The 25,000-nt window shown below is 46.0% G+C and overlaps 1 protein-coding gene across 6 annotated transcripts in view; it reads left to right on the top strand.

Moving 5' to 3' along the window:
• Nucleotides 1-25,000, top strand: part of LOC135505164 (inactive ubiquitin carboxyl-terminal hydrolase 54-like) — a 76,525-nt gene that overhangs the window by 178 nt on the left and 51,347 nt on the right. For 5 of the 6 annotated variants that reach the window (XM_064924300.1, XM_064924302.1, XM_064924303.1 and 2 more), the window contains exons 2-3: nucleotides 19,657-19,677; nucleotides 24,023-24,409. In XM_064924300.1, coding sequence (XP_064780372.1) covers nucleotides 24,242-24,409 — 168 coding nt within the window. In that variant the 5' untranslated portion in view covers nucleotides 19,657-19,677; nucleotides 24,023-24,241. Of the gene's footprint in view, nucleotides 1-19,656; nucleotides 19,678-23,912; nucleotides 24,410-25,000 lie in introns of those variants that run through there. The other variant, XM_064924298.1, reaches the window with a different exon arrangement.

Raw genomic sequence — 25,000 nt, forward strand, 5'->3', positions numbered from 1 at the left:
CAGGGACACGGGGTAGTCATTCACCTGTAAATAATTGCAGCGGACGCACGCGGCAAAGAGTTCGAGCGTGGTGCCGCGCGGCCAGATGTGACATAACGGCTGTCATCTTCTGTGCTTAGTTTATGCTGGCTAGGATGCCCCCCCTCTCTCTCTCTCTTTTCTCCTTCTCTCCTCTGTTTATTGCGCTGCAAGGCTGTAATGGATGTCCATTATTCACGTAGCCGTGACCAGTATCTCCACGAGGTTCGCTTTGGGCATCATTAAGGCTCGTTTTTATAACAGACGGAGATTCTGTTGACCGGGACTAGCCTCTAACCCGTTCCGTTAGGCTATTCAATTTTATTACAGCTGGTTTGCGTTAACTATTAAGTGCCCGGCGACTTGTTGATAGAAAGCCATCCTCAACCCCGGTAGCAGGTGTCATCATCTGTTTGTTCTGTATGGATGAGGTCAGTGGTGTAGTGGAGGGTATACGCAGATACGCGTTCTTCAGTGTGCATGGCGTAGACTCACTTCTTAATCCCCATTGGTGCGTATCAAAGTAGTTTAGTTGAGTTATACGCCATATCAATTAATAGGACTGATGGAACAGATCGGAATGTTTAGCTTAACATTTTGATAAAGTATTATTTATTCATATTTTAGGCGCAGCTCCCGGTCGGCCAACGGGTGAATGTTCCAAAATGCAATTTGCGGGAAAACATCTTTTTAAAATGCGCACCGCACATACAAGCGGTTTCATGGACAGTGGTGGACATTTCCTTCAGAAAGAGGGGGGGTTAAAGATGCAGCAACTATCATGGTTTGTTAATATGATTAGGATAATGCCTTTGGTTGCCAGACATTGGAAAAAAGTTGAAAGAACAGGAGAACACATAATGAGTAAGTTTTTATCAAAATAATGTCCCTTTGAAGCAAGTTAAGACATGGCTAATGATAGGTCCAACCCTCTCCTGGTAGATGGAAAGGCAGTGCCGAAAACCTTGAAATGTTGACGAGCTTCTGGCAAACTCCATCTCATGTGCTACAGAAACAATGCTAATCAAACAACAGTGCCTGCATACTTGAATTAAAGGGTAACTACTCTCAAAAATGAAAAATTCTTAGATTTTTCCTAGACCCCAAAAGTGGTCTCTTGATGTGGTTCGAGCATTGTTGTGTACTTAGAACATAAAATGTTGTTGTTTTTCTGTAAAGAAAAGTGTGCCAGAACAAAAACCTGAAAAACTTGGTAACATCTGAAACCTGTGCATTTCTGATTCAGTTGATCTGTTTCAATAGTAGGCCTACTATTAGCCTAATGAACAGAACAGCTTGGGTTGGCCTGACTGTGAAAGACCAATATGGGTATCATCATTTTAGGTCATTCAGAGTGTATGTCACGGTTTCTCAATTTTTCACACAGGGTGCCTTTCCTTTGCTGGGCGGGCCAAAATTAGAGTATAAACACTACGACAGACAGACAGACAGACAGACAGACAGACAGACAGACAGACAGACAGACAGACAGACAGACAGACAGACAGACAGACAGACAGAGTCTTGTACAGCTAACCCTGTGGGGACACACAATTAAGTCCCATTCAAAATCCTATTTTCCCTAACCCTAACATTAGCCCAAAAACCTAACCTTAACCCTAAACCTAATCCTAGCTCTTAACCCTAACCCTAACCTTAGCTCCTAACCCTAAACCTAATTCTAACCTAACCCTAAACCCCCTAGAAATAGAATTTGACCTTGTGGTGACCAGCAAAATGTCTCCAGTTGGTCAAATTGGTGTTTATTATTCTTGTTGACACATTGGGTTAGCGTTGGGTTAGTAACCAAAAGGTGCCATTGAGCGAGGCACTTAACCCTAATTGCTTGTGTAAATCGCTCTGGATAAGAGCGTCTGCTAAATGACTGAAATGAAGACGTGGCTGAGCGTCTGCTAAATGACTGAAATGAAGACGTGGCTGAGCGTCTGCTAAATGACTGAAATGAAGACGTGGCTGAGCGTCTGCTAAATGACTGAAATGAAGACGTGGCTGAGCGTCTGCTAAGTGACTGAAATGAAGACGTGGCTGAGCGTCTGCTAAATGACTGAAATGAAGACGTGGCTGAGCGTCTGCTAAGTGACTGAAATGAAGACGTGGCTGAGCGTCTGCTAAGTGACTGAAATGAAGACGTGGCTGAGCGTCTGCTAAATGACTGAAATGAAGACGTGGCTGAGCGTCTGCTAAGTGACTGAAATGAAGACGTGGCTGAGCGTCTGCTAAATGACTGAAATGAAGACGTGGCTGAGCGTCTGCTAAATAACTGAAATGAAGACGTGGCTGAGCGTCTGCTAAATGACTGAAATGAAGACGTGGCTGAGCGTCTGCTAAGTGACTGAAATGAAGACGTGGCTGAGCGTCTGCTAAATGACTGAAATGAAGACGCGGGGGTGGGTGATCATTGATAGACAGACATTTTTTGCCATAGATTTTTCAATCCGATTTAAGTAAAAACTGTAACTAGGCAACTCAGGAACATTCAACGTTGTCTTGGTAAGCAACTCCAGTGTTTATTTGGCCTTGTGTTTTACGTTATTGTCCTGCTGAAATGTGAATTTGTCTCCCAGTGTCTGGTGGAAAGCAGACCCATAACATGATGCAGCCACCACCATGCTTGAAAATAACCAGAGTGATGTCTTATGTTGGATATGGCCAAAACATACTGCTTTCTTTTCAGGACAGCCATTAAACTCTGTAACTGTTTTAAAGTCACCATTGGCCTCAGTGAAATCCATGAGCAGTTTCCTTCCTCTCCGGCAACTGAGTTAGGAAGGACGCTTGTATCTTTGTAGTGCCTGGGTGTATTGATACACCATCCAAAGTGTAATTAATAACTTCATCATTCTCAAATTGACATTCAATGTCTGTTTTTATTTTTTTTGCATCTAACAATAGGTGCCCTTCTTTGCAAGGCATTGGAAAACCTCCCTTGTCTTTGTGGTTGAATCTGTGTTTGAAATTCACTACTCAACTGAGGGACCTAAAGCAGATAATTGTATGTGTGGGGTAAAGAGATGAGGTAGTCATTCAAAAATCATTGAAAACATTATTATTGCACACAGTGAGTCCATGTAACATATTATGTGACTTGTTAAGCACATTTACTCTTGAACTTATTTAGGCTGGCCATAACGAAGGTTTGAATACCTATAGACTCAAGATATTTCAGCTTAAATGTTTTCATTAATTTGTAAACATTTCTAAAAACATAAATGGGGTATTGTGTGTAGGCCAGTGACACAAAATGTAAATGTAATATATTTTAAATTCAGGCTGTAACACAACAAAATGTGGAAAAAGTCAAGGGGTGTGAATACTTTCTGAAGGCTCTGTAGATGGAAATGTGGTCAGATAGAACTGATGGAATGCCACGTTGGTTTGGAGACTGTAGTTACCGTCCATTCTGAATGTATTCAGACCCTTTGACTTTGGGGTATTGTGTGTAGATTGATCAGGAAAATGTTTTATTTAATCCATTTTAGAATAAGGCTGTAACGTAGCAAAATGTGGAACAAGTCTGTCTCTCTCTCTCTCTCTCTCTCTCTCTCTCTCTGGCTCTGTCTCTCTCCCTCTGTCTCTCTCTCTCTCTCTCTCTCTGTCTCTCTCCCTCTCCCTCTGTCTCTCTCCCTCTGTCTCTCTCTCTCTCTGTCATCTCTCCCTCTGTCTCTCTCTCTCTCCATCTCTCTCTCTCCGTCTCTCTCTCTGTCTCTCTCTCTCTCTCTCTCTCTCTCTGTCTCTGTCTCTGGCTCTGTCTCTCTCTCTCTCTCTCTCTCTCTCTCTCCCTCTCCCTCTGTCTCTCTCCCTCTGGCTCTCTCTCTCTGTCATCTCTCCCTCTGTCTCTCTCTCTCCATCTCTCTCTCTCCATCTCTCTCTCATCTCTCCCTCTCTCTCTCTCTCTCTCTCTCCTCTCTCTCTCTCTCTCTCTCTCTCCGTCTCTCTCTCTGTCTCTCTCTCTCTCATTTTAAGTTTTAATGTTAATTTCCTACAATTCTACACATTTTGCCATGGGACAGAGATATTTTGTTGTTGTTGTGTTTTACAGCTAATGTCCTGCAATTCTACTAATTTTACCACAGGGTGGAGAGACATTTTAGCAGTTTTAAAGCTAATTTCTTGCAATTCTACACATTTTATAATGAATTATGTCATGTTGATATGATATATTGACTAACAAAATGAATGGGGGCCCACTGGAGGTCAGGGCCCCTGGGCACGTGCACTGCGTGCCCAGTCAGTATTCGGCCAGGATTACTACCAGTTTAGATAGCTGACTAGACTAACTACTAATAAATACAAAATCTGACATGGCTAATTGAGTGTTACTGACATAGATATTGACAAATATCGCAAGTTTTTTAAATATTACCCTTATAACTCTCACTACTTTAAATCACCCATGTCAGCAAACGTATTTCATTTCAAACTTCACAAATCTCTAGTAGGGCCTTATCGGTTATTTATTATAATGAACAATATCATCAAAATGTTCCCGATCAGTGGTCAGTTTAGTTGGTGTCGATAACTTTGGGTTTATCGTCCCAGGTCCAGACTGACATAACAAGAGAACAACTGCTGATGCACAGACACACTGTGTCTCTACTTTTCTCAATCTCAAAAGTAAGTTCCACAATAATTATAATAATACTTTTTGGGGTCGGGGGCCCCCTAGTGGCAAGGGGCCCTAAACGACCTCTTAGTCACTTATGCCTGGATCCGGCCTTGGAGACGTAGGACAGGGTTCGTGTGCGTATGAATTACATTATGTAAGAGATAATAAGTGAATATATATTCATATCAACATATTCACAGCCTTTATATCCTCCTCATAGAATGTATGTGTGAATGTGCATGTGTCTGATTATAATGATGAATTCTTTATACACTGTAGGTGTGTGTGTGTGTTATACTGTATACTGTAGGTGTGTGTGTGTGTTATACTGTATACTGTAGGTGTGTGTGTGTGTTATACTGTATAGTAGATTAATGAACATACTGTATAAGCTGGGAGAATTGCCTTGTGTATTAGTCTTCGATCATTTCTACTATCTGACACACACACACACACACACACACACACACACACACACACACACACACACACACACACACACACACACACACACACACCATCATAGGGGCTCCTGCATAGGCTATTTTGACCAATAACAATACAATGCATTTCGAGTCAGTAGACTTGCAACTCAAAGTAATAGAGTTCATCGTTATAGTATGTGATGCCCTGGGAGGCAAGCAGCATGTTGTCCCAACTCTTTCTGTGAGCAACTCTGAATCCCTATGGATTGTCCAACTGCCATTCCACTTTCAAGCGGCGTCTGTGTGGATATGAATTCAAATTAAATCAAGTAACAGGCTTAGCTGGATAAACAGCAGAGACAGAAATGTGGAATTTTCTGAAGTAGTTTGGGGTGTGGCCTCGTCTCAGAGGAGTCCTCCTCGGAGCCAGATGCTGATGACAGGGAGCCCTCTGCTGGGCAGCTGGCATCGAAAGGAGTTTCAATGACAGGCCTTAAGGTTATTATAGCTGCTCGTGGCGGGGAGGTGGTTGGTTTGTCCACAACTGTTGCTGAAAAACAGCAAAGTGCATGGGTACGACATACAGTGCCTTGCGAAAGTATTCGGCACCCTTGAACTTTGCAACCTTTTGCCACATTTCAGGCTTCAAACATAAAGATATAAAACTGTATTTTTTTTGTGAAGAATCAACAACAAGTGGGACACAATCATGAAAGTGGAACGACATTTATTGGATATTTCAAACTTTTTTAACAAATCAAAAACTGAAAAATTGGCCGTGCAAAATTATTCAGCCCCCTTAAGTTAATACTTTGTAGCACCACCTTTCGCTGTGATTACAGCTGTAAGTCGCTTGGGGTATGTCTCTATCAGTTTTGCACATCGAGAGACTGAAATTTTTTCCCATTCCTGAAAGCCTGAAATGTGGCAAAAGGTCGCAAAGTTCAAGGGGGCCGAATACTTTCGCAAGGCACTGTATAAATACATCCCAAGATATTCACCCATTGGTTGAGAGGAAGGTGGTCATTGCAAGGGTGAGCCCATTGGTTGAGAGAGAGGAAGGTGGTCATTGCAAGGGTGAGCCCATTGGTTGAGAGAGAGGAAGGTGGTAATTGCAAGGGTGAGCCCATTGGTTGAGAGAGAGGAAGGTGGTCATTGCAAGGGTGAGCCCATTGGTTGAGAGAGAGGAAGGTGGTTATTGCAAGGGTGAGCCCATTGGTTGACGAGCAAGCACGAGGAATGTGCATTATGGTGTCGTGGTTATAGGCCACGAGGTAAATAGGTGAATGACGTTCCTCACGTGGTTAATAGGAAAGGAGAGAAGAAGCATGACCCTGTGCTGATTATGATGCGCCTGTGTTCATTCCCAGAAGTCCTCTAGAATAGGAAACAAAGGGAATCATGTTATGCTTACTTCATCAAGTTAAACGAGAATTCAGATTGAACTTTAGTAAACAACATTACAATTATAGAAGATAATGGAATTTAGCCTTATCCTGCATCTAGAATGTGGAATCTTATTGATCTCTCAATTACATGTTCTCAAAGTGGAACCCTGAGTGGAACTCGTGGAGGGGTTAGCTGCAGACGGGCTCTAGAGAATTACTGAGGGAGTGAGAGAGTGAGAGCATCCTATTTTATTTTAACTAGGCAAGTCAGTTAAGAACAAATTCTGATTTACAATGATGGCCTACCCTGGCCAAACCCGCATGGCGCTGGGTCAATTGTGTGCTGCACTATGGGGCAACCAATAACGGCCGGAAGAGATTCAGCCTGGATTCAAACCAGGGACTGTAGTGACACCTCTTGCAGTGCCTTAGACAGCCCCAGAGAATTACGGAATCAAGAAAGAAAGAGAGAGAAAGAGAAGAGAGAGAGAGAGAGAAAGAGAAGAGAGAGAGAGTGAGGGAGAGAGAGACAGAGAGAGAGACAGAGAGAGAGAGAGAGAGAGAGAAAGAGAGAGAGACAGAGAGAGAGAGAGAGACAAGAGAGAGGAGAGAGAGGGAGAGAGAGAGACAGTGAGCGATCGAGATAGAGAGACAGAGAGCGAGAGATAGAGAGCGAGAGAGACAGAGAATGAGACAGAGAGAGAGAGAGAGGGAGAGAGCCAGAGAGAGAGAGAGAGACAGAGAGAGAGAGAGACAGAGAGAGAGAGAGAGAGACAGTGAGAGAGAGAGAGAGAGAGAGAGAGAGAGAGGAGAGGGGAGAGAGAGAGAGACAGTGAGGGAGAAGGAGACTGTTAGAGAGAGAGAGAGAGAGCGAGACAGAGAGAGACAGGGAGAGAGAGAGAGAGAGACAGAGAGAGAGAGAGAGAGAGAGAGAGAGACAGTGAGAGAGAGAGAGAGAGAGAGAGAGAGGAGAGGGAGAGAGAGAGAGAGAGAGACAGAGAGCGACAGAGAGAGACAGAGGGCCTACAGCAGCACCTAGATCTTATGCACAGATTCTGTCAGACCTGGGCCCTGACAGTAAATCTCAGTAAGACCAAAATAATGGTGTTCCAAAAATGGTTCAGTCACCAGGACCACAAATACAAATTCCATCTAGACATTGTTGCCCTAGAGCACACAAAAAACCATACATACATTGGCCTAAACATCAGTGCCACAGGTAACTTCTGCCATCAAAAGGAACATACATTTCAACATACCAATTAGGATCTGGCTAAAAATACTTGAATCAGTCATAGAGCCCATTGCCCTTTATGGTTGTGAGGTCTGGGGTCCGCTCACCAACCAATTCTGCACGCAGAATTCTGCAAAAATATCCTCCGTGTACAACGTAGAACACCAAATAATGCATGCAGAGCAGAATTAGGCCGATACCCACTAATTATCAAAATCCAGAAAAGAGCTGTTAAATTCTATAACCACCTAAAAGGAAGCGATTCCCAAACCTTCCACAACAAAGCCATCACCTACAGAGAGATGAACCTGGAGAAGAGTCCCTAAGCAAGCTGGTCCTAGGGCTCTGTTCACAAACACACCCTACAGAGTCCCAGGACAGCAGCACAATTAGACCCAACCAAATCATGAGAAAACAAAAAAGATAATTACTTGACACATTGGAAAGAATTAACAAAAAAACAGAGCAAACTAGAATGCTATTTGGCCCTACACAGAGAGTACACAGCGGCAGAATACCTGACCACTGTGACTGACCCAAAATTAAGGAAAGCTTTGACTATGTACAGACTCAGCGAGCATAGCCTTGCTATTGAGAAACGCCGCCGTAGGCAGACATGGCTCTCAAGAGAAGACAGGCTATGTGCTCACTGCCCACAAAATGAGGTGGAAACTGAGCTGCACTTCCTAACCTCCTGCCCAATGTATGACCATATTAGAGAGACATATTTCCATCAGATTACACAGATCCACAAATAATTCGAAACAAATCCAATTTTGAAAAACTCCCATATCTACTGGGTGAAATTCCACAGTGTGCCATCAAAGCAGCAAGATTTGTGACCTGTTGCCACGAGTCGCTCTGGATAAGAGCGTCTGCTAAATGACTTAAATGTAATGTAAATGTAAAAGGGCAACCAGTGAAGAACACGCACCATTGTAAATACAACCCATATATATGCTTATTTATTTTATCTTGTGTCCTTTACCATTTGTACATTGTTAAAACACTGTATATATATATATATATAATATGACATTTGTAATGTCTTTATTGTTTTGAAACTTCTGTATGTGTGATGTCTACTGTTAATTTTTATTGTTTATTTCACACTTATTTCACTTATATATTATCTACCTCACTTGCTTTGGCAATGTTAACACATGTTTCCCATGCCAATAAAGCCCTTGAATTGAATTGAATTGACAGAGAGAGAGAGAGACAGAGAGCGACAGAGAGAGAGAGACAGAGAGAGAGCGACAGAGAGAGACAGGGAGAGAGAGACAGAGAGAAACAGAGACAGAGAGAGAGAGACAGAGAGAGAGAGGAAATTTAGCACTTCTCTGAACCTTTCTCCTCATTGTCAACCAGTGAGATGTGAAGCTATAACCCAGTTACAGCAAAACCATAGTGTGTGTGTGTGTGTGTGTGTGTGTGTGTGTGTGTGTGTGTGTGTGTGTGTGTATGTGTGTGTGTGTGCATCTATGCGTGTGTGTGCGTGTCAGTGCGGAGTGATTGGAGATGGGGAGGGAGGGAAAGGGAGGGAAAAAAGGGAGGGAAAGACAAAGATGGATGAAGGAATAAATGAGAATATAGAAATAGAGGTTGTAATAACATGTGAGATGAGTAGTATGTGAATGAGAGAGAAAAGAAAGGATACCAGCAGAGTGGAGTTTTCGAAAGAGTCCTAGAGTCTCAGTGTTGAAGGGACTTGACAGTATAGAGCAGAGTGGAGTTTTAGAAAGAGTCCTAGAGTCTCAGTGTTGAAGGGACTTGACAGTATAGAGCAGAGTGGAGTTTTAGAAAGAGACCTAGAGTCTCAGTGTTGAAGGGACTGGACAGTATAAAGCAGAGTGGAGTTTTAGAAAGAGTCCTAGAGTCTCAGTGTTGAAGGGACTGGACAGTATAGAGCAGAGTGGAGTTTTAGAAAGAGACCTAGAGTCAGTGTTGAAGGGACTTGACAGTATAGAGCAGAGTGGAGTTTTAGAAAGAGACCTAGAGTCTCAGTGTTGAAGGGACTGGACAGTATAGAGCAGAGTGGAGTTTTAGAAAGAGACCCTTAGTCTCAGTGTTGAAGGGACTGGACAGTATAGAGCAGAGTGGAGTTTTAGAAAGAGACCCTTAGTCTCAGTGTTGAAGGGACTGGACCGTATAGAGCAGAGTGGAGTTTTAGAAAGAGACCCTTAGTCTCAGTGTTGAAGGGACTTGACAGTATAAAGCAGAGTGGAGTGTTAGAAAGAGACCTAGAGTCTCAGTGTTGAAGTGGAGTTTTAGAAAGAGACCCTTAGTCTCAGTGTTGAAGGGACTGGACAGTATAGAGCAGAGTGGAGTTTTAGAAAGAGACCTAGAGTCTCAGTGTTGAAGGGACTGGACAGTATAGAGCAGAGTGGAGTTTTAGAAAGAGACCTAGAGTCTCAGTGTTGAAGGGACTGGACCGTATAAAGCAGAGTGGAGTGTTAGAAAGAGACCTAGAGTCTCAGTGTTGAAGGAACTGGAAACTAGAAAGTGTTGTTGGATGGAGTCGGGGTACCAGGAATCTAAAAATAGTTGTTTCCTTTTGTTGTTGTGCTCCAAATAGATAAACGCCTAAAATCTTCAAGGGATTTGGAGTAGGAGGAGCAACCCGGGGTTGCAAAAACACATTTAAATGTGACATTTGGAGAAACTTGAATAAACGTCAGGATCTGAAGTCAAACTGGTCTAACCGTGAGATCTTTTTGTGCCAGATAGCTGATCATATAACCCCGCCCATTGGCCTACCGTGTGATTACGGAAATTAATTTGAAATGTCAAGCACGCTGTCACGCAGATATACCGTAGGAGCGAGAGAGAGTTAGGACAGGAGAGGGAGGAGAGAGAGTCAGAACAGGAGAGGGAGGAGAGAGAGTCAGGACAGGAGAGGAAGGAGAGAGAGTCAGGACAGGAGAGGGAGGAGAGAGAGTCAGGACAGGAGAGGGAGGAGAGAGAGTCAGGACAGGAGAGGGAGGAGAGAGAGTCAGGACAGGAGAGGGAGGAGAGCGAGTCAGGACAGGAGAGGGAGGAGAGAGAGTCAGGACAGGAGAGGGAGGAGAGAGAGTCAGGACAGGAGAGGGAGGAGAGAGAGTCAGGACAGGAGAGGGAGGAGAGAGAGTCAGGACAGTAGAGGGAGGAGAGAGAGTCAGTACAGGAGAGGGAGGAGAGAGAGTCAGGACAGGAGAGGGAGCAGAGAGAGTCAGGACAGGAGAGGGAGGAGAGAGAGTCAGGACAGGAGAGGGAGGAGAGAGAGTCAGGACAGGAGAGGGAGGAGAGAGAGTCAGGACAGGAGAGGGAGGAGAGAGTCAGGACAGGAGAGGGAGCAGAGAGAGTCAGGACAGGAGAGGGAGGAGAGAGAGTCAGGACAGGAGAGGGAGGAGAGAGAGTCAGGACAGGAGAGGGAGGAGAGAGAGTCAGGACAGGAGAGGGAGGAGAGAGAGTCAGGACAGGAGAGGGAGGAGAGAGAGTCAGGACAGGAGAGGGAGGAGAGAGAGTCAGGACAGGAGAGGGAGGAGAGAGAGTCAGGACGGGAGAGGGAGGAGAGAGAGTCAGGACAGGAGAGGGAGGAGAGAGAGTCAGGACAGGAGAGGGAGGAGAGAGAGTCAGGACAGGAGAGGGAGGAGAGAGAGTCAGGACAGGAGAGGGAGGAGAGAGAGTCAGGACGGGAGAGGGAGGAGAGAGTCAGGACAGGAGAGGGAGGAGAGAGAGTCAGGACAGGAGAGGGAGGAGAGAGAGTCAGGACAGGAGAGGGAGGAGAGAGAGTCAGGACAGGAGAGGGAGGAGAGAGAGTTAGGCTATAAGACTTAGTTATGCACCTCTCAGTAGTGGTGGTAGTTTTAGCGTGTGACTCAGTTGGCGCTTGCAACACCAGAGTAATGGGTTCGATTCCCACAGGGGGACCAGTATGGAAAAACAAATATGTAAATGTTTGCACTCACTGCTGTAAGTTGCTCTGGACAAGAGCGTCTGAGCAATTCTAAAATGGCAGTGGTCCAGCCAGGTATAATATAAATACATCGTAATGTTCTTTTACTGTGGTGGGCTGTCACCAAATTCTGTCAACTATTAGTGTCAGAGGGAGGAAAACCTAAGCAGAACTGATGCATCAGTGGTGGAGTGACCAACATGGGGGATGTGGAGATTATGATGTTGGACCGCAGGGTCTCAGAGTTTCATTGAATATCAGTAGTACTTTGCCTCACCTTGGCTTCCGTGAACTCTGAAGCATCAACGCACATCACCATCATTGTCACTAGGTCCAGGCTCCGGCCTTGTGTGTGTGTGTGTGTGTGTGTGTGTGTGTGTGTGTGTGTGTGTGTGTGTGTGTGTGTGTGTGTGTGTGTGTGTGTGTGTGTGTGTGTGTGTGTGTGTGTGTGTGTGTGTGTGTGTGTGTGCTGGACCAGTGCAGACTACAGTGTGCTAAATCACTTGGTTCGGCTTTTCCCTTACGTGCCTGCAGCTTGGCCTATTTCCCTGGTAACTAGCCGAGAAAATGAACAAACACACACACATACACGCACACACACACAACAGCACATCAGTTCAGTTCTGGATGTTGTTGTTCTTTTGAAGAAAATGTCAATGGGGACATGAACGCCACAGAAATCCAGGATAAATCCGTCTCTAGTTTGTTTCTGGCAAGCCAGTGTTGCGGGGTCAGGAGGTCGTGAGCAGGCTGTTGATTGGAGAGTTGTTGACAGCAGGCCGTGGTTCCTGTGGTGACCAGAGGGGAGGGGTTATATAATTCAATTCAAGGGCTTTATTGGTATGAGAAACATATGTTAACATTGCCAAAGCAAGTGAAATCGATAATAAACAAAAGTGAATTAAACAATAAAAATGAACAGTAAACATTACACTCACAGAAGTTCCAAAAGAATAAAGACACTACAAATGTCATATTATGTCTATATACAGTGTTGTAATGATGCACAAATGGTTAAAGTACAAAAGGGAAAATAAATAAGTATACATATGGGTTGTATTTACACTGGTGTTTGTTCTTCACTGCTTGACCTTTTCTTGTGGCAACAGGTCAAAAATATTGTTGCTGTGATTGTACACTGTTGTATTTCACCCAGTAGATATGGGAGTTTATGAAAATCGGGTTTGTTTTGGAATTCTTTGTGGATCCGTGTAATCTGAGGGAAATATGTATCTCTAATTGGGTCATACGTTGGACAGGAGGTTCGGAAGTGCAGCTCAGTTTCCACCTCATTTTGTGGGCAGTGAGCACAGAGCTGTCTTCTCTTGAGAGCCAGGTCTGCCTACAGTGGCCTTTCTCAATAGCAAGGCTATGCTCACCGAGTCTGTACATAGTCAAAGCTTTTCTTAAGTTTGGGTCAGTCACAGTGGTCAGGTATTCTGCCATTGTGTACTCTCTGTTTAGGGCCAAATAGCATTCTAGTTGGCTCAGTTTTTTTGTTAATTCTTTCCAATGTATCAAGTAATTATCTTTTTGTTTTCTCATGATTTGGTTGGGTCTAATTGTGTTGCTGTCCAGGACCAGCTTGCTTTGGGGACTCTCCTTACCAGGTTCAGTTCTCTGTAGGTGATGGCTTTGTTGTTGTAATGTTTGGGAATCGCTTACTTTTAGGTTTTTGTAGAATTTTTCGTCTCTTTTCTGGATTTTGATCATTAGCGGTTATCGGACTAATTCTGCTCTGCATGCATTATTTTGTGTTTTACACCAATACCCTGAGGATATTTTTGCAGAATTATGCATGCCGAATCTCAATTTGGAGTTTGTCCCATTTTGTGAAATCTTGGTTGGTGAGCGGACCCCAGACCTCACAACCATAAAGGGAAAGGGGCTCTATAACTGATTCTGTCAGGACCCGGTTTCGAACCTGGGTCTCCGGAGTGAGAAACAGTCACTTAAACAACTGAGCCACGAATAGTCAGCAGAACCCAGAAGATGAGGCAGACACAGCAGTACTTAAGACGGTGTATTTAAAAGAAAAAATCCTTAAATACAAAAAATGGCAAATCCAAAAGGTGGTAGGAAAAGCACAAAAAGGCCTCAAAAGAAACTCACAAAAAATAAACAAAAACAAAAAACAGAATACCACAAGAGCGTCACCCGGAATCGACAAGAGTACACAGAACACTAGGGCAGGGTGCTAACATACAAACACAGAGCACAGAACTGAGGGAAACTAAGGGTTTAAATACAATTAGAGGAAACGAGGCACAGGTGCAAATAATTAATGGGGATCAAGGGAAAAACATAAGGACAAAAAGCACAATGGGGGCATCTACTGACCAAAACACGGAACAACCCTGGCCAAATCCTGACAGAATCCCCCCCCCCTAGGAACGGCTCCTGACGTTCCTACCAGCTCTCTCAGGGTGGAGGACCCTGAACTGACGAATGAGGTCAGGGTCCAGGATGTCTTTGGCAGGAACCCAGGAGCGCTCCTCAGGACCATAGCCTTCCCAGTCCACCAGATACTGCCAGGACCGCTGCACCCGGCGGGAATCCAGTATCCGGTGGACGGTATAAGCCGTCTGGCCTCCAATGACACGAGGCGGAGGGGGAGGTCTGTCTGCCGGGACAAGGGGAGAAAAAACAACAGGTTTTAACAATGAAACATGAAATGTGGGATTAATCTTAAGGGATCTGGGTAAGTGTAGGCGATAAGAAACTGGGTTAACTCTCCTGGCAACCTTGAAGGGACCGATGTATTTTTGGGACAGCTTGCGAGACTCCACCCGTAGAGGTAAGTCTCTTGTGGAGAGCCAGACTCTCTGGCCGGGGCGCAGGGTAGGCCCGGGACGGCGACGTCTGTTGGCTTGTTGTTGATACCTCTGTGAGGAACGCATAAGATTAAGACGGGTCTTCCTCCACATAAGCCGACAGCGTCTGACGAACTTCAAGGCTGAAGGCACTCTGACTTCTGCCTCCTGGTCCGGGAACAATGGAGGAGCATAGCCAAACTGACACTCGTGCGGGGACATACCAGTGGAGGAGGAGCGCAAGGTGTTGTGCGCGTATTCGGCCCAAACAATAAAGGATGACCATGTGGACGGGTTGTCACGAGTCATACAACGGAGGGTGGTTTCCAGCTCTTGATTCATCCTCTCTGTTTGGCCGTTGGACTCCGGATGGTACCCTGAAGATAGACTGGCAGAAGCCCCCATGAGTTGGCAGAAGGCCTTCCAAAACCTTGAGGCGAACTGGGGACCTCTGTCAGAAACCACATCTTGAGGAATGCCGAAGACTCGGAACACATGATTAATTACCAACTCAGCCGTTTCCTTGGCAGAAGGTAACTTAGTCAGAGGGACGAACCTGGCCGCCTTTGAAAACCTGTCGATTATGACTAGGATAGTAGTATTGCCATGGGATGGAGGAAGTCCAGTAATAAAGTCCAATGAGATATGGGACCAGGGTCTGTGGGGAACAGGTAAAGGGTGAAGGAGTCCTTGAGGGCGGAGGTGAGAAGATTTGCCCTGGCAGCACACGGGGCAGGCATTGACGAAAGTGGCAACGTCTTCTCTTATGGTAGGCCACCAGAACTTACGCTGGATGAACTCCAAGGTGCGACCTACGCCCGGATGACAGGTGAGGCGAGAGGAGTGCCCCCACAGAAGGACCTGAGTCCTCACTGCCTTGGGGACAAACAACCGATTGGCAGGGCCTCCTTTAGGGTCCGGTTCGCTAGCTTGAGCACGTCTCACGGTATCCTCAACTTGCCACGAGATCGGAGCCACAATCTTAGCAGCAGGAAGGACAGGCATGTCCGTGTCATCTCGAATGGCAGGAGCGTAGACTCGGGACAGGGCATCCGGTTTGAGATTCTTCGACCCGGGCCGATAGGTGAGGATAAACTGGAATCGATTGAAGAAAAGAGACCATCTAGCTTGTCTAGAGTTCAATCGCTTCGCCTGCTGGATATACTCCAGATTTTTGTGGTCCGTAAGCACTTGAAACGGGTGAGAAGCCCCCTCGAGCCAGTGTCTCCATTCCTTCAATGCCATCTTAACCGCTAGAAGTTCACGATCCCCCACATCGTAGTTCCTCTCAGTCGGGGTAAGCCGGTGTGAGAAGAAAGCGCACGGATGAAGCTTCTTGTCTTCACCCCTCTGAGACAGGACAGCTCCAACACCAACCTCTGATGCGTCTACCTCCACCACAAATGGTTCATCCGTAGTCGGTAGTATCAGGATGGGAGCAGAGAGGACGCGCTGCTTGAGTCCTTGGAAGGCCGTCTCAGCTTCTCTTCCCCACAAAAACCTTGCATTGCCACCTTTGGTTAAAGCTGAGAGAGGAGCTGCCACCAAACTGAAGTTCTTGATGAACTTGCGGTAAAAGTTTGTGAAGCCCAGGAAACGCTGAACATCCTTAACGGATTTTGGGGTGGGCCAATCCGCTACCGCCCCTACCTTCCTAGGGTCCATTTGGACTCGACCGGGTTCCACTACAAATCCCAGGAATTGTACTCGGGATGAGTGGAATTCACATTTTTCCGGCTTAACGTACAGATGGCTGTCTAGGAGGCGTTTGAGTACTTGTCTGACATGCTTAGTGTGTTCTTGAAGGGAGCTCGAAAAGATGAGGATGTCATCCAAGTAAACGAACACAAATATGTTAAGCATATCCCTAAGCACATCGTTTATGAGCGCTTGGAACACCGCTGGGGCGTTGGTCAGGCCGAAGGGCATCACCAAGTATTCATAGTGACCAGTAGGCGTGTTGAAAGCGGTCTTCCACTCGTCACCAGGTCTGATCCGCACAAGATGGTATGCATTCCGCAGGTCAAGCTTAGTGAAAACAACTGCTTCCTGGAGCAGCTCGAAGGCTGTGGCCATAAGGGGTAGCGGGTAACGGTTACGGACGGTTATGGCATTGAGTCCCCGGTAGTCGATGCAAGGACGTAATCCACCGTCTTTCTTGGCCACAAAGAAAAACCCTGCTCCCGCCGGGGAGGTGGATGGACGCATGAGGCCTGCTTCCAGAGCGTCCTTGATGTAGGTATCCATAGCAGCTCGTTCGGGTGGAGATAGGGAAAGATCCGACCCCTGGGGCAAGTGCCCGGAAACAGGTCGATGGGGCAATCGTAAGGTCTATGGGGTGGTAGCATGGTGGCCCTCTGTTTGCTAAACACCAGTTTGAGGTCATGGTAACACTCGGGAACTCGGGTCAGGTCGATGGATTCTAAAGACTCGGGAGTAGAACTCGGGGAATTCTGGAAAATACAAGTAGCTTGGCACGTAGGACCCCACTGCTTGATAGTGCCCACAGACCAGTCGATGTGAGGGTTATGGCTGTGAAGCCAGGGGTATCCAAGGACGAGAGGGAACTCGGAACAGGAGATCAAATGAAAGTTCATCAATTCCTGGTGTTGTGAAACTGAAAGTCGCACGGAGGTAGTGACATGAGTGACAAGTCCAGATCCCAAAGGGCTTCCATCCAATGTAGTAACCCTCATGGGGTCACTTAGAGGTTCAGAGGGAACGCCATTCTCCTTCGCCCAGACACCATCCATGAAGTTACCTGCGGCTCCAGAGTCTACCAAGGCTTGAAGGTGAAGCTTGTGGTTGTCCCAGGAGAGGGTGACTGGAATGAGCAGACGGGAGTTGGACGGATGGGAGGAGGTTATGTTTCCCGTTACAGTTCCCCCGGTCTGTACGGGACAGAGCGTTTCCCTGGAGCCCGGGACACGTGGAACGGAAATGGCCCGGTTTGCCGCAATATAGACAGCGTCGCTCCCTCATCCGGCGGTCTCTCTCAGCCTGGGAGATGCGTCCAATCTGCATGCGGGGTTCCGGTGGAGCCAGCGATGATAAAGGTGGGGACTCGGAGCTGGGACTGATAGGGGCTAGAGGTCTACGGTTGAGTTCTCTCTCTCTCAGACGCTGGTCAATGCGTGAGGCCAACTTGATCAGGGACTCGAGATTGTCCGGTGGTTCCCGAGTGGCCAGTTCATCTTGGATAGTGTCGGAAAGGCCTTTCAGAAAGCACACCGTGAGCGCCTCGTTGTTCCAGCCACTCGCTGCTGCCACCGTGCGGAACTGGATGGCATAGTCCGTCACGCTGCGCCAACCTTGATGGAGAGTCAGGAGCTGTTTGGCTGAGTCAGAACCACTGCTTGGGCCTTGAAACACTCGTTTGAATTCCTCAGCAAAGGCAGAGTAGCTGGCACAGCAGGAACTATGGGCATCCCACACAGCAGTAGCCCAGGCCAGGGCTTTTTCCGACAGCAGGGTGATGATATATGCGATCTTAGACCGGTCGGTGGGAAACGACGAGGGTTGCAGCTCAAAGGAGAGAGAACATTGAGTGAGAAACCCTTTACAAGCACTTGGATCACCTGAGAACCGTTGGGGAGGTGGAAGACGAGGTTCAGCCAGGGGGTTAACTGCCATGGGTACGTGAACCTGAGGTACTGGGACGGGAACTGTTGCCGGGGTAAGTCGATCAGATATTTGCTTAATGGAAGTCAGCATCTCCGACAGAAGATGAGAATGTCTAGCCATTAAGGCCTCTTGCTGAACCAGGGCGGCTTCGTGGCGTTGGACAGTCTCCTGGTGGTGGGACAGCGTGGCAAAAGGTCCTGGGAACTGGCTGCCTCTGGGTTCATTTTTGGCTCTGTGTTTCTGTCAGGACCCGGTTTCGAACCTGGGTCTCCGGAGTGAGAAACAGTCACTTAAACAACTGAGCCACGAATAGTCAGCAGAACCCAGAAGATGAGGCAGACACAGCAGTACTTAAGACGGTGTATTTAATAAAGAAAAAATCCTTAAATACAAAAAATGGCAAATCCAAAAGGTGGTAGGAAAAGCACAAAAAGGCCTCAAAAGAAACTCACAAAAAATAAACAAAAACAAAAAACAGAATACCACAAGAGCGTCACCCGGAATCGACAAGAGTACACAGAACACTAGGGCAGGGTGCTAACATACAAACACAGAGCACAGAACTGAGGGAAACTAAGGGTTTAAATACAATTAGAGGAAACGAGGCACAGGTGCAAATAATTAATGGGGATCAAGGGAAAAACATAAGGACAAAAAGCACAATGGGGGCATCTACTGACCGAAACACGGAACAACCCTGGCCAAATCCTGACAGATTCAAGTACTTTTTGCCAGTTCCTAATTGGTACGTCAAATTGTATGTTCCTTTTGATGGAATAGAATGCCCTTCTAGCCTTGTGCCTCAGCTCATTCACAGCTTTGTTGAAGTTACCTGTGGCACTGATGTTTAGGCCGAGGTATGTACATATTTTTGTGTGCTCTAGGGCAACAGTGTCTAGATGGAATTCGTATTTGGGGTCCTGGCGACTGGACCTTTTTTGGAACACCATTATTTTGGTCTTACTGAGATATACTGTCAGGGCCCAGGTCTGACAGAATCTGTGCATAAGATCTAGGTGCTGCTGTGCCCTCTTTGGTTGGTGACAGAAGCACCACATCATCAGCAAACAGTAGACATCTGACTTCAGATTGTAGTAGGGTGAGGCCGGGTGCTGCAGACTGTTCTAGTGCCCTCACCAATTCATTGATATATATGTTGAAGAGGGTCAGGCTCAAGCTGTATCCCTGTCTCACCCACAGCCCTGTGGAAAGAAATGTGTGTTTTCTGACAATTTTAACCAGGGGACTTGTTGTTTGTGTACATGGATTTTATAATGTTGTATGTTTTCCCCCAACACCGTTTTCCATCATTTTGCCAAATTGAGTCAAACGCTTTTTTGAAATCAACAAAGCATGAGAAGACTGTGCCTTTGTTTTGGTTTGTTTGTTTGTCAATTAGGGTGTGCAGGGTGAATATGTGGTCTGTCGTACGGTAATTTGGTAAAAAGTCAATTTGACATTTGCTCAGTCCATTGTTTTCACTGAGGAAATGTATGAGTCTGCTGTTAATTATAATTTGTTTCTCTCTCCCCCTCCCTCTGTTTCTCTCCCCCTCCCTCTGTTTCTCCCTCCCTCCCTCTGTTTCTGAAGATCTGATCAAACACGTCATAGGTGAGCTCATGTAACGCAACATTTCTATAGAATGCAATTGCGTGAGAAAACAATTGAGTCCATTGAGTAATGAACTCAATTAAAAAGAGGTATTGTAGATCCCATCAGCGTTCTATAGGCTAGGCCTACTATATTTATTCCTCAACTTTCTTAATATTAAGCACATTGCTTCTCTTTACTACAGGAGTATAGCCTACCTGGCTGGCATGAAAATGAACTATTTAAGTGCATTGATGACATGTATTTTTCCCTGCCCCTGTTTTGAGACAGATGCACGATAATGGTCCATTATAAATCAAAACAAATTTTACACATATAGTGCATTTGGAAAGTAATACAAACTACAGAATTATACATATTTAACTTTCATAAAATCACAAGTTTAATACATCAAAATAAAGCTTCACTTCTTGTTAATCCAGCCGCTGTGTCAGGTTTCAAAAAGGCTTTACGGCGAAAGCACATCATGCGATTATCTGAGGACAGCGCCCCAGAGAATCGTTATTGTCTTTACCGGAGAAAAATATCAAAGAACGTGCTCTCTTCCACGTGCTTGGAAACATTACAGCCAAAATGGAAGCCACCTAGAAAAACTACCATTTCTGGCTCATTTTTCCAAAACCCAGCATGAAACTCTTTCTAAAGACTGTTGACATCTAGTGGAAGCCCTAGGAACTGCAATCTGGGAGGATTTCACCTTACAATAAAAGTGACAGCCATTGAAAACAGTGGAAGGCTGAATATTTTTTTGGGGGGTGGTTTGTCCTCTGGGATTTACCTGCCATATCAGTTCTGTTATACTCACAGACATGATTTTAACAGTTTTAGAAACTTTAGAGTGTTTTATATCAACATCTACCAATTATATGCATATCCTAGCTTCTGGGCCTGAGTAACAGGCAGTTTAGGCACGCTTTTCATCCGGACGTGAAACTACTGCCCCCTACCCAAGAGAGGTTAACGACACTCTGGTTGTCAGGGTTACAGCTGTCACCAGAAGGCGCCAGAGACCGTCCTAGAGACATTAACGAGACTCAGGATGTCATGGTTCCTGCTGTCACCAGAGGGCAGCAGAGACCATTCTAGACACATTAAAGGCACTCAGGTGTGTCCTATCTACTCATTATGATGTCACTGTGAAGATTTGTGTGTTTTCTGGTGTCCTTTGCTGAAGCTGGAATGGTTTACTGTGTGCGTTTGTTTCCTGAGTGAGTTTTTTGAAACTTAGTGTTAGTTGTTTTTCCAGTGTACTGTGATCCTGCGACTACCGTTTCTCAGTAAGGTATTGTGTTTATCCTTAACCATTGATTCCTCGACTGGTCTCTTCTCTGCACCTGGGTTCCACCTCACCACGTCACATCAGTGGATGCCAGGAAATGCTAAATGTGTTTCTGATAATTAACCGGCAGTTATTAGCTAGTTAGTTATTGGCTGACAAAATGTCATGACCGCCACAGCCCTACCTGTAGTTAATGTCGTGTTCACAACTGTACACTATGTACAGCAGGGTACACACAACCATGTCCTACTGTAGCCATCGCTATAGTAACAGCCCACTCCAACCATCCATCCATCCACACACACACACACACCCACACACACACAAACACACATGCAGACACACACCACCCGTACATCGCAGCATTCCTGTGACATCTGGCCCATCGCCAAGGGGTCGCTATGGCAGCACAGCACGGCAACGGGGGGAGGGAGGGCACTGCGGCTCCGCTACTGGCCAGTCTGTTACGCAACCTGTTTACACACACACACACACACACATAAACACACATACACGCACACACGCACACGCACGCACACACACACGCACACGCACGCACACACACACACACACACACACACACACACACACACACACACACACACACACACACACACACACACACACACACACACACACACACACACACACACACACACACACTGTGAGTAATACTGCTTCATAATATATCCCAGATAAAACTCTCCAGTAATGACTTATAACTGAGAAACATACATTGATGTCAGCAGCTTACCGTTACAGTACACTACTATACTCCATACTACGAGTTGCATGACCATTCAGGTTACAATATTGTGAAATGGTATTTCCTGTGCAGTTAAAAGAGCGACTGCCTTTAAAATGCAACAAAATCCCTTTGAAAACGGCCTATCTGGCATCAATGTGTCAGAAACAGTTCATTCTACTGACAATATTGACGACAAATAAATAGGATCATTTTGGTCATGAAGTCAGTCTGGTCTAAAACAGAGTTTGGAACATCTGTGCATCACAATGGGTAAATGAAGGTTGGGTTTTTGATTTGACGATGACCATTTGCCCACTAACATGGGGTGAACAGCTTCAGTGATTGCCTCTCTATCCAATAGCATAAGCAGTGAGACAGATCCTCCCAGCAGCTCCAGAATACTGCACCAAACACCTTAGTAAGATGTAGAATTGCTCAACCAAAATATCCTCTGCAAAAAAACGTCAAAATGAATTCCAGATTTTCTGGAGTTATTTTAGATTCATTCTGGGGATTTAGAGGAAGTGAAATAGGCTTCCCTGTCTGAAGTGTCTTATGGGGGACAAACATCATTAACTGATCTCTGAATCGGTCAGGAAACTGAAATCTCGTTTTTCTAATGAGCAACAGAAAAACACACCTGCCAATCGGCGTGTTCAGTGGCTGGTGAAATATGTCCTATACTGGAGGTCTGTATCAGAGATGTGGTGATTGTGTTGTGTGTGCGGTACTGTATCAGAGATGTGGTGATTGTGTTGTGTGTGTGTGGTACTGTATCAGAGATGTGGTGATTGTGTTGTGTGTGTGTGGTACTGTATCAGAGATGTGGTGATTGTGTTGTGTGTGTGGTACTGTATCAGAGATGTGGTGATTGTGTTGTGTGTGTGGTACTGTATCAGAGATGTGGTGATTGTGTTGTGTGTGCGGTACTGTATCAGAGATGTGGTGATTGTGTTGTGTGTGTGCGGTACTGTATCAGAGATGTGGTGATTGTGTTGTGTGTGTGTGGTACTGTATCAGAGATGTGGTGATTGTGTTGTGTGTGTGGTACTGTATCAGAGATGTGGTGATTGTGTTGTGTGTGTGTGGTACTGTATCAGAGATGTGGTGATTGTGTTGTGTGTGCGGTACTGTATCAGAGATGTGGTGATTGTGTTGTGTGTGTGTGGTACTGTATCAGAGATTGGTGATTGTGTTGTGTGTGTGCGGTACTGTATCAGAGATGTGGTGATTGTGTTGTGTGTGTGCGGTACTGTATCAGAGATGTGGTGATTGTGTTGTGTGTGTGCGGTACTGTATCAGAGATGTGGTGATTGTGTTGTGTGTGTGCGGTACTGTATCAGAGATGTGGTGATTGTGTTGTGTGTGTGCGGTACTGTATCAGAGATGTGGTGATTGTGTTGTGTGTGTGCGGTACTGTATCAGAGATGTGGTGATTGTGTTGTGTGTGTGCGGTACTGTATCAGAGATGTGGTGATTGTGTTGTGTGTGCGGTACTGTATCAGAGATGTGGTGATTGTTTTGTGTGTGTGCGGTACTGTATCAGAGATGTGGTGATTGTGTTGTGTGTGCGGTACTGTATCAGAGATGTGGTGATTGTGTTGTGTGTGTGCGGTACTGTATCAGAGATGTGGTGATTGTGTTGTGTGTGTGTGGTACTGTATCAGAGATGTGGTGATTGTGTTGTGTGTGTGGTACTGTATCAGAGATGTGGTGATTGTGTTGTGTGTGTGTGGTACTGTATCAGAGATGTGGTGATTGTGTTGTGTGTGTGTGGTACTGTATCAGAGATGTGGTGATTGTGTTGTGTGTGTGGTACTGTATCAGAGATGTGGTGATTGTGTTGTGTGTGTGTGGTACTGTATCAGAGATGTGGTGATTGTGTTGTGTGTGTGCGGTACTGTATCAGAGATGTGGTGATTGTGTTGTGTGTGTGCGGTACTGTATCAGAGATGTGGTGATTGTGTTGTGTGTGTGGTACTGTATCAGAGATGTGGTGATTGTGTTGTGTGTGTGCGGTACTGTATCAGAGATGTGGTAATTGTGTTGTGTGTGTGCGGTACTGTATCAGAGATGTGGTGATTGTGTTGTGTGTGTGCAGTACTGTATCAGAGATGTGGTGATTGTGTTGTGTGTGTGCAGTACTGTATCAGAGATGTGGTGATTGTGTTGTGTGTGTGCGGTACTGTATCAGAGATGTGGTGATTGTGTTGTGTGTGTGCGGTACTGTATCAGAGATGTGGTGATTGTGTTGTGTGTGTGTGGTACTGTATCAGAGATGTGGTGATTGTGTTGTGTGGTTTGTCTCTTGCAAGCAGAGTGAGAGCAGAGAAGAGATATTAGGCTGAACAGAAGTAAAGGACTGTGGAAAGACTAAAGACACCTGCCAGGCGAGAGACTTACCAGAAAGAGACCAAAGCTCTCCATCGCTCTGTCTACCTATTCTCTTTCTCTCTCTAATGGGAGTAACTTAGAACACGTTGCTCCATCTCATTCCCCTGTCCCTCCCTGGTGATGGGAGCGCCCAGCAGGATGTGATGTCGTGGAAGAGGAACTACTTTGCGTCAGGCGGTGGCAGCGGAGGTCCTGGTGGAGGGCTACAGGGACTGATCACGACCCCTCGGACTATGGCCTCCTTCGCCCCGAGTAAAGGCCTTAGCAACGAACCTGGACAGAACAGCTGCTTCCTAAACAGTGCTCTGCAGGTACGCACGCACACACCCGCACGCGCACACACACACACACACACACACACACACACACACACACACACACACACACACACACACACACACACACACACACACACACACACACATATTATGCTGGACTGTCATTCTCAGTGATCTCTCACTCTCTGAGTCCCGCAGTTTGGGGTAGAGAGAGGGAAGAGGAATGAGAGAGGGAAGAGGACAGAGAGAGGGTAGAGGGAGGACAGAGGGAAGAGGGAGGAGAGAGGGAAGAGGACGGAGAGAGGGAAGAGGGAGGAGAGAGGGCAGGGGAAGGAGAGAGAAGAGAGGTTAGAGGGAGGAGAGAGGGAATAGGACGGAGAGAGGGTAGAGGGAGGAGAGAGGGAAAAGGGAGGAGAGAGGGTAGAGGGAGGAGAGAGACTAGAGGGAGGAGAGAGGGAAAGGGGAGGAGAGAGGGAAGAGGGAGGAGAGAAGGAGAGAGGGAAAAGGAAGGAGAGAAGGAAGAGAGAGGGTAGAGGGAAGAGAGAGGGAAGAGGGAGGAGAGAGGGCAGAGGGAGGAGAGAGGGCAGAGGGAGGAGAGAGGGAAGAGGGAGGAGAGAGGGAAGA

The sequence above is a fragment of the Oncorhynchus masou genome, chromosome 18 (assembly GCF_036934945.1).
Source record: "Oncorhynchus masou masou isolate Uvic2021 chromosome 18, UVic_Omas_1.1, whole genome shotgun sequence".
NCBI lineage: Eukaryota > Metazoa > Chordata > Actinopteri > Salmoniformes > Salmonidae > Oncorhynchus > Oncorhynchus masou.